The sequence below is a fragment of the Tenrec ecaudatus genome, chromosome 10, assembly GCF_050624435.1.
Source record: "Tenrec ecaudatus isolate mTenEca1 chromosome 10, mTenEca1.hap1, whole genome shotgun sequence".
Lineage (NCBI taxonomy): Eukaryota > Metazoa > Chordata > Mammalia > Afrosoricida > Tenrecidae > Tenrec > Tenrec ecaudatus.
The window spans coordinates 145,759,380-145,773,986 of record NC_134539.1 but is presented as its reverse complement, the minus strand read 5'-3'; the positions used below and the strand labels follow the sequence as shown (position 1 = coordinate 145,773,986).

At 45.2% G+C, this 14,607-nt stretch overlaps 1 protein-coding gene and 1 pseudogene across 8 annotated transcripts in view; both read right to left on the bottom strand.

The window, feature by feature from the left end:
* Positions 1 to 14,607, bottom strand: part of CEP112 (centrosomal protein 112) — a 469,815-nt gene that overhangs the window by 169,851 nt on the left and 285,357 nt on the right. The window contains exon 23 of one of the 8 annotated variants that reach the window (XM_075562127.1): positions 9,135 to 9,272. The exons of the other annotated variants lie outside the window; for them this stretch is intronic. Coding sequence (XP_075418242.1) covers positions 9,264 to 9,272 — 9 coding nt within the window. The 3' untranslated portion in view covers positions 9,135 to 9,263. Of the gene's footprint in view, positions 1 to 9,134; positions 9,273 to 14,607 lie in introns of those variants that run through there. 8 annotated transcript variants of the gene reach the window in all.
* LOC142459992 (large ribosomal subunit protein eL36 pseudogene) lies at positions 8,830 to 9,238 on the bottom strand (annotated as a pseudogene).

The window sequence follows — 14,607 nt, the reverse complement described above, 5'->3', positions numbered from 1 at the left end:
TCATGATCCCAATTCTACCTTACAAATCTGGTTAGACCAGAGGATGTACACTGGTACACAGAGGAATTGGAAACACCGGGAATACAGGACAGATGATCTCTTCAGGACCAGTGGTGAGAGTGGTGATTCTGGGAGGGTAGAGGAAGGGTGGGGTGGAAAGGGGGAACCGATTACAAGGATCTACATATGACCTCCTTCCTGGGGGATGGACAACAGAAAAATGGGTGAAGGGAGACGTCGGACAGTGTAAGATATGACAAAATAATACTAATTTATAGATTATCAAGGGTTCATGAGGGAGGGGGAGTAGGGACAGAGGGGGGAAATGAGGAGCTGATACCAAGGGCTCAGGTAGAAAGCAAAAGTTTTGAGAATGATGATGGCAACAGATGTACAAATGTGCTGGACACAATGGAATATGCATGGATTGTGATAAGAGTTGTACGAGCCCCCAATAAATGCTTTTTTAAAAAAGAAAGGAACACAGCCCAGTCCTGCGCCCTCCGCACAACTACTCTGGAACCGCAGTTGCAGCCCCGCCCCACTCCCCCTTCCTGAGAGGCTTCCTCTTCCCACTGGCCCTTGGCCAGCGTCATGTCCTGGTCCAGGGGCTGGACCTTCCCGACAATGTGTCCAAAGCGGGACGTGAAGTCCCATTATCCTCATTTCTGAAGAGCACTCTGGCGGCCCATGGCCCTTTCCTATTCTTGGCCAACACCATAGATCAAATGCAGAAATTCTTCTTCGGTTTTCCTTATTAATTGTCCAGCTTTCCAATGCACGTGAGGGGAATGAAAATCCCATGTCTTCAGTCAGTTGGCAAAGTGAGTTATTTGCACTTTAACAACCCGAGGAGGTTTTGTGCAACAGATTTGTCCAGTGAAGTGTGTTGTGTGATTTCTTGATTGCAGCTTCCACGAACATTTACTGTGAACCCATGTTAAGTGAAACGATTTGATAATTTCAGTCTTGTCGCAGTTTATCATAAAGTTGTCTATTTGGTTGTGTGAGTTTTTATCTTATTTTCTTTTTTATGTGTAAGAAAGAACTTTATATAAAGAAGTAATTATATATCAGGAAAATATCCCAGCCCAGTCCAATTCAAACCCATGAGTCTGATACTCGTCTCGAAGTCCCTCCTCTTCAGACTCATGCAGCCGCATGCAATGATGCAGAGCGCAGGGAGATCACAGGCCGGTGGGTGCAAAGTCACACGGATCCGAGGGTGATGGACACGTCTCCAGGGCTCTGGCAGCTATCTGTTTTCTTTACATTGATTTATAATCCATACTGAAGGCTTCTATCATCTTTAATCTCCACCAATAAATGCTTCATGTCCTCTTCACGTTAAGCAAACAAGATGTGTCATTTGCATATTACAGGTTGTTAAAGAGCCATTTTCTAATCTCGACACCACATTCTTCTTCCTGTAATCCAGCTTCTGTGATGATGTGTGATGATAAGCATGATAACAGGACACAACTATGACACCTACCCTTCCCGACTTCACACCACACAATATCCCTTTGTTCTGGTGAAACAACTGTCTTTTGTTCTATGTACAGGTTCCTCACGAGCACAATCGAGTGTTCTGGAATTTTCATTGTTCTTAATGTCATGCATAGTTTGTTATGATCCGTACAGTGAATGTGTCCATATGGTCAATAAGAAAGTAAACATCTTTCTGGTACTCTCTGCTTTTAGACAGTATCAATCTCATGCCAGCAATGATATTCTTTTTTTAAAATCTGATAAATAAGAAAACATGTATTACAGCATATAAAATTCAAGAGCACTTATGTTTTGAGCACTTGTTAGGTGTGACTGAGTCAGTTCCAGCTCAAAGCCAGCCTCACAATCACCACTAACTTTCAGCTCATTGCTGGAGCCACCATGTCTAGTCATCTTGTTGATGGTCTTCCTCATGTTGGCTGTCCCTCTACTTCATGAAGCATGCTATCCTTCGCCAGGGACTGATGCCTTCTGATGATATGACCAAAGTATGTGATATAGTCTTGCCATCCTTGCTTTTCAGAATTCTGGTTGTACTTCTCCTAAGACCGATTTGTTCTTCTCTCAGTCCAGTGCATATCCAATACTCCAACATTGTCATTCAAATGCACCTATTCCTTGGTCTTCTGTATACCTTGTTCAGTTTTTACATGCATACAAGTTTTTACATGACTGAAATAGCATGGCTTGGGTCAAGGGATCCTTAGTCCCTAAAGTGACATCTTTGCTTTTTAAAACTTTAAAGAGGTCTTTTGTGGCAGATTTGTCCAATGCAATATTGCACTGGTCCTGAGGGGATCATCCATCCTGGAGTCCCATCATAATGGCTTTCTTGACAGCTGTTTCCTCGGGTCTTGATTGTGAATCCTTAGTTAATGATTTCCTCCCAAATCCTGGGGGGCTGCTGGACCCCTGAGCAGCTGAGAATGGTTGTATATGGTGGCTGTCTATCAGGCACTGGTTCTGTAAGAGTGTCCCGAGACACGGAACACATTACAAGAGAAATATAAAATATGTATTAAAACGACGGTGTGAGGTTAGTTTTCGAACAAATCTGCTGTTAATTTTTTGGACCTTTCGAAACTCGGTTATTGGGGCGCCGCGCCAAGGCGGGGTCCATGAGCGCTCGCTCATGTGGCCACTCAGCATTCCTACCGGAAGCACACCCCCGCAATGATATTCTTTAGTTCCACATCCTCTCCTGGAGATGGCTTGGAATTTCGCTAAATAGTGGGAGAATCAATCACCTACAAAAGTGCTGAGAGTCCACTTGAGACTTCGGTTAAGGTGAAGTGCAGTCACGGCAGGTCTCTCTTCTCCTGGACCATGCTCACTTGCTGAGACACAGGTGCTGGGTTAGGAGTACAGGCCCCCACCAAGGGTCTTGAATTTCCCAGTGAGATAGGTGGAAGAAAATAGGGTTAAGGGAGATGAGGGTGGATTCTTGCGATCTAAACTGGGGGGCAAAGATGAAAAGAAGTTGCTGTAAATTGGAAAAAAATGGCGTGCAAAAATGGAGTGGCAACTTCCTAGGGGGCCTGGGGGTGGGGAGAGACAGACTATAGAAGTGAGGATCCCAAGCTGAATTAGAAAGTTTTCTAGCGGGGGGTGGGGTGGGGGCGGGGGCAGATAGAAAAATATCTAAAACCCAGATTTGGGAGGAGGTACAGCTTCTGGAACTGACAAGGACTCTCGTCAGGATCGTGAGCAGGTGGCTGGACAGGGGACAAAGAAAAGACTGTTGAAAGTGAGGCGCTCCAGTGACAGAGAGGCCTTGGGTTGTACTGATCCTCATGGTGGACAATCCATCCAAAGTCATCTTGGCTCTGGACAGTGATGACTCACACTAGGCCTGCATTGCTCTTTCTGTACCAGTTGATCAGAGACAAGCCACAGCAATCAAAGTGACAGACACCCTATCACTGCAACACTGTCTGAAGCAGCATCTAAATAACTTTCACCAGAAAAGTCTTCAAGTAAATGAAATGAACTTAGAAGAAATTCTTCCTCACTTTACCAAGCTACTGTTGTGGAGCTGAAAATGACATGCATAGCCACCCTTTCTGCAGGAGTGAAACCCCTCATTCTGAGCCTGCACCTCCAATTTGAAATGGCACTACTAAAATACACGTGAAAGCGTCCCTGTTTTCGATTCCATCTTAATGCATATGTTTTTCTATGTTTTCCTATCACCGTTGCATTTATTTAAAAAATTTTTTTTGTTAGTTGAAAAGTGTCTTCCTTTCCCCTTAATTGAAATTTTCTGTACTTTCCAGAAATCTAGCTGGCTACTCTCCCTTAAGAAAGGAACAGAATTGGTCTATACTCCCTTATTCCAGCACAGACCCCAACTGCACAGAGAAAACCTTCCACGTTTCTCCAACACAGCTGACAAGGGACAACTCCGGTGATCAAACGATGCTCAGCCCACTGATCACTGAACTTGCTTTACTGAACTATTTTTGGTTCTTTTTATTTATTATCTCCACAAGAACCCGGCCAGATGAAAACAAAATATTATAACGGAACAACAAAACAACATCTTCATTTAGAAGGCAGGGGGAGGAGGGGTTGGAAGGCAACCTTCCAAACAAGCATCCCTAATTTCCCTCAAGACTGATAAGGCAATCTGGCAGCCTTCAAAGTCACAGTGACTTTCAAGCATCGTTACTTAAACCGACAGGAATGTCCACAAAGATGCCATCAAAAATTAAATAATAAAAAAAGAATGAATGCCTACAAAAAAGGCACCGTCTGCGACTTTAGAATCTGCTGGGAAAGGATTGCCTTTTGTGTTTGGGAGACAGAAGACACAGCAGGCACTGCTTTTCTCAGTTTCGCTGAACATTACAATCTCTTCATATAGGAAGGAGGGGTGTCTACAGAGCAAATGCGAGGGCCGAGGGAAGCTCTAGAACACAAATGACAACCCGATCATGGGTGGGTGATCATTTCCTCCGATCCCACAGCCCTGACGTGAGTGGAGGACGGTACAAGAGGATTGCACCTCTGGTCATCCCTGACAGAACCTCTAGGGCCTGCCCAGCCACGTGGACCAGAGAATTTCAGGAGGAGACACGCAGCTGGATACTCCAGTTGACCCCTCTATAGACAAGAGCTGAGCAATCACGCGCAAGAGATACAGTTGACGAGCCAAGGACCCCGAGCTTCTCAAAGATCGCACACCAGCTTGAAGAGGAGACGCAAGGAAAACAGCAGGTGAGGAGCGGGGCGGGTGGCACGGGCCTGCCCAGCCTGCCTGGCACAGCACGGCCACTTGGTTCCCCACAGGAACCATTCTGGGCTGTAGGCAGAGGTAAAGCGAGGCAAGCAGAAAACGAGGTCTAGCTACGGCGGGGAAGCGTACGCAATGGAAAAGAACTCCAGAGACCCGGTAACCACCAAGTGTCCAAGTGTCGGGAGGGAGACAGTGGCTTCAGAGAACCGCTCAGCAGCAGCGGTCCCCGATCGTCTGGGTTGTGGAGCTAAGCGAGGGGGAGGGCCCACGGATGGCAGCTAGAGACACTGGACACACTGGGATCTTCTTCCATTGCGTCAGAGCAGAAGCCAGATAAACAGCAGCCCTCAGCCAGGAGGGCACCAGCGTCCACATCGGTGACCAGCAACCAGGGCGGGGTGATCATCTGCCTCACTCCCTACAACCTTCAGGTGGCCAGGGAACCATATCCTCCTACCTACTGACCTAGCAATTGGTGACACCCTGCCCTGGTGCCTCACACATGATTGGCTTGCTTCTCCTCCCCTCAGGGCCCCGCTCCCCCACCTCCACTGCTGCGTCACCCAGAGACCTCCAACGCACTCCCTCGGATCACGCAATGCCCACCTGCCACCTGTGCTGTCAGCAAAGCATGCTCTTGTGGGGTGTGCGTTGGGTGCCCACTGCCACACCCTCCACCCTCCCGCCCCTCTCCAGCAGGAGGTAGAAACTGTGTGTCCATGGCACTCAGTCACACCAGCCCACCTGCAGCTTCACCCACGGGACAAGCGCCACCACCTGTTTCTGCACCACTTGATTGGTGACTAATGCTGGCCAACAACTGCCTAGCTGTCTCTCAACTTCCACATGTGAGCAGAGACCATGGCCACACTCACTTAGAAGACTGCTGGGAGGCTCCTAGCGCTCCCACACTAGCGACCGGAGTAGCGATCTTGCCTCACTTCCTGAATATAGCAACACAAAACCAAACCAAACCACAACAACATAGAGAAAAACCCATCAACATAGAACTGCCAACAAACGCAGCAACGCCACAATATCTGAGACTTAAATTCACACAGAGAAACAGGACAAAGTGGCTCAAGCAAGTGACCAAAACACAGAGCCAGACACCTTTTGAAGAAGAAAGGTAATGGGATTACCTGAAGCAATTCAAGAGAATTATATTTATGACCCTTCGATGAACTATAAGAGAGATTGAGTGGAACTGACAAAATCAAGGCAAATACAGAAAAGACTCTAGAATAATAGTACAAGGAACATTTGACCAAAAGAAGAAAATAAAATTTGAAACACTAAATTAAATTAAATACCAATCAGAAGCATAATACTAAAATATCTGAATTAGAGAATGCATTGGAAAACAAAGACAGAACTGAACCAGTGCGAGGCAGTCTTTGAACTTAGAGACAAATACATAAGATTAGGTTTAGGACCAATCAGGGGAAAAAACACAAATGAGTAAATATGAATAAAACCTAAGAATTTTGTGGTAGAGTATCAGAAAGAATAATTCATGTGTGATTGGAAGTCCAGAACAGGAAGAGGGGGAAAAGGCAGAGGGGACACTGTTGAGGATTTGTTAGCAGAAAATTTCCCCACTATCAATATATTCCAAATGGGGTATACCCCAACAGAAAAATCACCAAGATTTATCATATTTAAACTCCCCAAAACAAAAGACAAAGAAAGAACACTGAGTGTAGCCCAGGGAATGTGACCTACAAAAGAGACCCAAAGATCCAATAAGATAAAACTCGGCTTTCTCAGCAAGCATCATGTAGGCATTAACTTGGCTGAAGCGAAAGGTACTGCATAACAAGTAGAAGTTTAGCATAAGACAAAGGAAAGGCAGACACTGGGAGTTGCACTAGTAGAAAGCAACAATGGTAATACTATTAGGCACACAATCCTGTAATAACACAACCATCAATAATGCACAAGGAGATACAAGAGTAAGAAATCCTGGTGATATAGTGGGTTACAAGTTAGGCTGCTAAAGTCAAGGTCAACAGTTTGAACCCATCAGGCCTGCTTTAGGAGAAAGATGAGGTTTGTTTTTTTGCTCCTATAAAGATTTATAGCTTGGAAATCCACAGGGATAGTTCTGCTCTGTCCTATAGTCTCTGTGAGTTGAGGTTGACTTGATGGCAATAAGGGTTGTTGGCTGTTGTTGTTTGTTTGTTTTTGAAGTATGAAAGTCAAAAGGCATTGGTATAAAATCAGAACTCTTTGTAAAATAAACATAACAAGACGTGAAAGTATCATTTCTTGGTATCTCCCCCACATAGTCTATCCAGTTCTGGAGAGGGCGTGCTCATCTTTCTAGCACTTACCCTCTCAAAGACGGCAACCTTCAGTATGGACGCATCCTTTACATGTTCTCAGTGTCAAGGAAAGCAAAATCCTCACAACTGGACCAGTTGAGAACATCATGACAAGTGGAGAAAAGATGGACGTTGTCAAGGACTTTATTTTTCTTATGTCCACAATCAGTACTCATGGAAGCAGCAGTCAAGAACTCAACTGATGGAATGCCCTGGTCCAGCCTGATATCCAAGATGTCTTTACGGTACGGAAGAGCGAAGATGCCACTTGGAGGGCTCAGGTGACCCAAGCCACGGCACTTTCCATTGCCTCATATGCATGTGAAAGTGCCGCACCTTAATGAAGGAGAACGAACCACGGACTGCCACAACACCCAGCACATTGGTCCCGAAGGAAAGAAGCCAAACAATGCTCTTTACAAGGGAGGATTGGCGAGGTTTTTATCTCATGTACTTCGGACTTATTATCAGAACATAACTCATCCTTGGAAATGGACAGGATGCTTGGTAGTACAGTTGAGAAAAAAAGAGGAAGACTCTCAATGATATGGGATAAGACAGTGGCTGCAGCAACAGGCTCAACTATCACCACCATTGTGAGAATGGCACAGGACTGGGCAGTGTTTTGCTTTGTACCTAAGGCTGCTACACCGACTCAGTGGCATCTAACATCACCACCACTCGCTGCCATCGAGTCGTCGCTGCCTCAGAGAGACACCTGTGGGATTTGGAGACTGTAACTGTTACCGGAAGAGGAAGTCTACTCTTTCTTCTGAGAACTGCTGGTGGTTTCAAACTGCTGCCATGAGTATCACAGCCCAAGCACAACTACTACACCACCCGGGTTCAACCCTCCCCCAAATAATCCTGTGCTTTTCCATTTACACCAGGCCAAAACAACACTTTGGGTATCCTGGACACTCAAGTCCTGTTTCTTTTACCTGGTCTTTGGGTTTTAGGAACAAGTACGAAGATAAGCATGCATGATAGAGAGAAGTGGTCTGCAGCTATCCAATGACTGCAGAGACATGTGTACACACATTTTGTTTAGAATGAACCTTGCATGGATGAACTGGAATAGCAGTACTTTCTGACTGAACCTCATGCATATGTGGTTCACATGCAAGCTGACAGATATGGGAAGGTAAATGTTAGTACACCCACAAATGTGATAAAGGCATGACATAGAATGGATTTTTCTGCATGTTTATTTGTATGTGCTGCAAATATATCCATGGGTACAGTAGAACATACAGGTGACAAACTTCTGGAAACTTCTTATCTATTATCAAACGTTGAGTGGTCACTGGCCTTAGTGCAGTGGTTCTCAACCTGTGGGTTGTGACCCCTTTAGGGGTCAAATGGCCCTTTCACAGAAGTTGCCCGATTCATAACAGTAGCAAAATGACAGTTACGAAGTTGCAACAAAAATATTTTTATGGTGTGGTGGGGTCACCAGAACGTGAGAAACTGTATGAAAGGGTGGTGGCATTAGGAAGGTTAAGAACCACTGCCTTATAAGCTTAAGGCCACAGTCTCACAAGACTAGGCTTAGAGGCTTAGGACCAGTCTCCGGGGACATCTAGGTCAATTGGTATAACAGTTCACAGAGACATTGATTTTGTGACATTTTACATCTTACTTTGCTGAATAGTGACTGGGGTCTTAAAAGTTTGTGTGTATACTCAATTCACAATAATAATAAACAATGAAAATATATGAATACGTTTGTTTTTTTTTCTGGAAAGACTTTATTATTTTGGGGGTGGGGAGAGGGGGGCACGGCACTCAGTCCTTCTTGGCAGCGGCCTTCCTCATGGCGGCCAGCACGTCGCTCAGCTCCTCTCTCTTCCTCTTGGCCCGGATATGTGTGCCCACCCGCTTCTTGATGAACTTCAGTGCCCGCTTGTCCTTGGAGACCTTGAGCAGCTCCATGGCCCTTCGCTCGTAGGGTGCGAAGCCGCACACCTCCCGGATCATGTCCCGCACGAACTTGGTGTGCTTGGTGAGGCGCCCGCGGCGGCGGCTGTGCCTCGGCTTGCTCACGTTCTTGGTCACCTTGTGGCCCTTGTCGAGGCCCACGGCCATAGGGTAGCGCACAGCCATGGCTGCGACTCTTCGATGGGTGCCGCGGCGGAAGGATGAATAAGTTTTTTTAAGTTTGTGAGCAGCTATCGAAGAGGCAACTATGGTCTCTTTTTGTGCAGAACAAAGAAGAGTGAAGAAAACAAAAACCTTAATTAGTCCAAAGAACTAATTCATGGACCAAACAAACCAGAGGCTCCGCTAGCCTGAGACTAGAACTAGATGGTGCCCTGTCATCACTACCAACTGCCCCACCTAGGTTACAGTAGATGATCTTGGACAGTGTGGGAGAAAATAAATTAGAATAATATTCACAATCCTTAAGGCGGCCAGAGTAGACCAGATTGTTAAGGGCTGGTGGAAGGTCTGAGACTGTGGCCCTTAGCTACCCTTCAAGCCTGGAACTGAACCCGGGCAAGGGATAAACTTTCAGGCACAAAGTAGACAGCTTCTGTCGTAAAGCCAAGCTCAGAGGGCAGGGAGAGACATGAAAGAATGGCAAATGGGTACAGGAACCCAGGGTCGAAATGGTCGAGTGGAAATCTAATTGGTCTGTAAACCTTCATCCAAAGCACAACAAAAAGTTATGGGGAAAAGAGAAAAAGGGGGATGTAGTCAAGCAGATGGATCTGAGATCACGTACGTATAAAGAGATCAAATAATCACTGTAAGGTCAGCCAGAATATCAACCTGAAAAAAGATCAACTAGAAGACTCGTGGAGGCAGAAACCAGAAATATTAGCCTAAGACTTGTCAAGAAAAAGTGTGGGGAGCAAGGGGTCAGGAACCCAAGTCAGAGACTAATTGGGGATGAGGAATGGGGCAACAAGAATCTCTGGTTCTGGTGACCTCTGACCCCTGAGACAACAGGTAGCTGGCTCAGCTGTGCAGTGGCATTAAAAATAAGCAATTTCTGGCACAGGTTTTGGAGAAAGACACTGGAATTAGAATTCATGCATTGTACGGTATTGTATTGTAGCCGCACACATTTGAAAAAGCTGCTTAGATTTCTCTGAGCCTCAGTAGCTCAGGACCATTCTAAGGGAATAGTAACTTCAAAGAGTTGTGAAAATGAAAGCAGATGATGACTGTGAAGGTGTGTGGCCCACAGCAGACACACAACAATTCTCTCCCTCCATTAGGACAATACATATTGTACTTTGCTTATCAGTTGTTTAAACTCATGCCTGCTGCTTTCAAGAATTTATTTCAGCATCACCAAAGGCAAGGCTGAGATTCAGTGTCATCTGGTCTTAGAAAAATGTTGGCTATTTTGCTTCGTGACAATGACAAAGTCAACTTTTAGTAAGAATGAGTCACTGGAAGAAAACAAATCCATCTTATATTCCCTTGTCAAATTCACCAAAGATATCTTTTTCTGAAACTTAGAAAGAAATGGGAAGGCACGGAAAATTCTAACTTGAAAGCTAGTATCTGAGCAAAAGACAGAATCAAGTTCAAAAGGAGTTAGTTTTGTCTAAGGCTGCTTAGCTAGCTACTGGCTGAGACCTTGCTAGAACTCAAGTGTCTTCATTGCATGTGTTTCATATTTTTTCCTCATTAAATAGAGAGCTTAGGCTTTATTTCTTCAGAGGCATTTCCTGCTCCCAAGACTATTGTCTGCTCTAGTATGTTCCCATCGATTCCTTGGCTCCCTTCTCAACAGAGTCATCATATGAGTTGCCCAGCACACAACAAGGCTGGACCCTGTGCACAACAAATGCTGGCCACTTGTATTCCTGCAAAGTGTCACGAGAAGGATTCCTGGTAGGGTAAATGGTTCAGTGCTTGAGCTGATAACCAGAGGTTGGTAGTATGAACCCACTCAGAGGTTCTGTGGAAGAAAGGCCTGGCGATCTGCTCCCCGAAGGTTACAGCCCAGAGTTCCTTACGGCAGCGGTTCTCCAACCTTTCATACACGTCCTCATGTGGTGGTGACCCCCAACCACAACATTCTTTTCTTTTTTCTTCTTTTTAATTAGGGGCTCATACAACTCTTATCACAGTCCATGCATCCATCCATCCATGGTGTAAAGCACACTTGCACATTCATTGTCATCATCATTCTCAGAACATTTGCTCTCGACTTAAGCCCCTGGCATCAGGTCCTCAAATTTCACCCTCCTTCCCTGTTCCCCTCTCTCTCATGAACCCTTGATAATTTATAAATCATTATTTTGTCATATCTTGCCCTGTATGATGTCTCCCTTCATCCACTTTTCTGTTGTTCATCCCCCAGGGAGGAGGTCACATGCAGATCTTTGTAATCAGTTCCCACTTTCTAACCCACCCTCTCTCTATTCTCCCAGTAATGCCACTCACCCGACTGGTCCTGAAGGGATCATCTGCCCTGGATTCCCTATGTTTCCAGTTCCTATGTGTACCAGTGTACATTCTCTGGTCTAGCCAGACTTGCAAGGTAGAATTCGGATCATGATAGTGTGTGTGTGGGGTGGCGGGAGGGAGTCAGGGAGGAAGCATTTAGGAACTAGAGGAAAGTCATATTTTTCATCCTTGCTACATCGCACCCTGACTGGCTCATCTCCTCCCTGAGACCCTTCTGTAAGGGGGTGTCCAGTGGCCCACAAATGAGCTTTGAGTCTCCACTCCGCACTCCCCGCTCATTCACTATGGTAAGATTTTTTGTTTTGATGATGCCTGATGCTTGATCCCTTCAATACCTCGTGATTGCACAGGCTGGTGTTCTTCTTCCACGTGGGCTTTGTTGCTTCTGAGTTAGATGGCTACTTGTTTACCTCCAAGCCTTTAAGACCCCAGATGCTATTTCTTTTGATAGCCAGGCACCATCAGCTTTCTTCCCATAACATTATTTTCATCGCTACTTCAAAACTGTAATTTTGCTAGTTGTGAATCGTCATGTAAATATCTGATAGGCAGGATGTATTTTCATTGTTACACATTGAGCATAATTAAAGCATAGTGATTAATTACAAAACAATGCTATTATATATTTTGAAATATTTATTTCTAATGACAAATAAGTGAATTTTTGTCTTGAAGCATGGTATAGCATGGGTGATAGTCTTAATGTCGGGTACTTGTAGGTGGGCGTATCTGCATGTGGATGGACCCGCCTGGAGAAGGGTAGAGGAACAGTGTCTTGGTTCCTAAGACCATGGGAAATACATGTTTTCTGATGGTCATAGGCAACCCCTGTGAAAGGGTCGCTCGGCCCCCAAAATTGAAAACTGCTGCCTTCCGGGGTGGTTCTACTGTCACATGGGGTGGCTGTGAGTCCGAATCCTCAGCACCTGAACACAGCCTCCCCGGGCAAGGAGGGTAAAGAGCGAATGAGGTCCGCGTGGACAACACCCTGCACAGAGAGGTATTCTGAAAGCAGCAGCAAAAGGCTGCACACTTAGGGCAGTGGTGGGACTATAAAGCAACTCTGTCAATACTTCCCTTAAACACAGGGAGTGCTCACTGGGCACAGTTATGATCTGCACAAATTTCCATGTTCACAGATTCGTTAAATAGGACCATTGTCCGTCAGACATGGTCAATTTGTTACCATACTGCATCTTCAATAATGAAAGTGATGAAACCATTTTCTTAGTTTTCGGAAGCATGCAGCCTGTCTTCTTCCTGCAGGAGAAGAGCTCTTGATCTGTGCCAGATAAAAATCCGTTAGCAGAGATTTATTTCTGTAAATACTTTCTCCCCGTCTCCAGCTTGCCTTTTCATTTGCTTCACCGAGCTTTTTTGAAGAGTAAGGTTCAATTTTGAGGAAGTCAGATTTATCAATCTTCTTTTTGTTGAATCTAATCAATCCTGTTTTAAGGCAACATCACTGAGATTCTCCCCTTCGATTTTATTATTTGAGCTTTTATGTTTTCGGCCTAAGATTCATTTAAAGTGAACTTCTTTACACATCAAACCTGCCACTCTTCGGGCCCATGCGGATACCCAACTGTTCCAGCACCAACGGGGGGAAGGTACACTGTCCTCGTTCATTACCTGGGTGCCATTTAGTCCAAACTGGCCATCATTAGTATCAGTGTAGCACCCAGTCTACAAGATGATCTGATGCAGTTTCTTTCTTTGCAGTTTTTAAGAGAGTTTGGAATTATTTTGTTTACAAATGCTTTGTAGAATTCTTCAGTGTGGTCTGACTTTTTAATTATACATTAATGTATTTACCTCTTTATTTATGCATTCATTCCTTCACTATTCCACGGTTAATCCCACTCAGAGCTTGTGGGGGTGCTGGCTTAAGATTTTCCTTTAAAAAAAAAAAGGATGAAAATAAAGAAGAAATGGGCAGCAGGGGAATGGGGTGCCAACCCACACAAGGGGAGGGTATAATTTATATCTCCACAGGAAAAGTGGGACCAGACTTCAACCCAGTGCCCCAAGGTTTGAATTCAACATTCCGGCGTGGAGTAGGAACCTGTGGAGAGGTCTTGGGGCCTGGCCCCAGTACCAAATACTAAGTGGACACCTGCCCCTCCCCCCAGAAGAATGCATTTCAAAAGACGGCATTGAATCAGCAGCTCTGGGAGAGGGAGATATCTGATCGGAGCACATGGGAGCAGATGAAGGGGGAGGAGAAGAGAGTGGAGCACATCCTGGCCCACCAGGCCCTGAGGACATGACTGCAATTAGAGCAGCTAATCCACAGAGAGGACCACATGGCCAGCCCCACTATGAGACATGACGTCCCTCACTGACCCATGGCCCTGCGGGGGACAGCACCGGAGACACAGTGTGGGAATTGCGCCCAACCTGATCCCACCACAGCGAGGCAAAGCACTGGGGGAGTGCAGCGGAACAGCAAGGGAATGAAATGACAAGGTCCCCAGGGAATGCTGAAAGTGGACTTTGGGGCCAGGGCATGGTGCCTCAACAGACTGGACTGGAAAACACTCCTAAAGGCCAACAAACGATCCTTGAACTAAAAAAAAAAAAAAAATAGTTTTCCTTTCAGGAATCTTAGCAGTTACTTGCATGCAGAGATGGCAAAACAAGTCTATTTAAAGAAAGAACAAGAAAAAACAAACAAACAACAAAATAATACAACAAAACAAGACTGTTACATGGCATATATCTTTTTTCTAGCTCACTTATTTTATTATAGTGAATGGACAATATAAGTGGTACTTGATATGTGGATATGGAATGGGTACTTAATTTTAGATGATAAATATTCAGCATATTGATTAATGTTGTTCATTACAAAAAGGAGTAGCTGCTGAGGCTGTATGTCAACAACCAAATCGTCCCAGGGATTTGGCCCCTTGGTTTGGAGGTTTAGGGTCATGGTTTCAGCAGGCATCCTAGTCAATTGTTCTGGTAATGTTTTTAGCTCTCCTAGTCTACCCGGATTTTAATGCTCGTGCTGAGATCTCAAAAACCTGAGAATGGCCATTCACAGCGCAATTGTTAGGCTCAAATCTCCCGGAGCAATCAGCAGAAGGGAAGCAG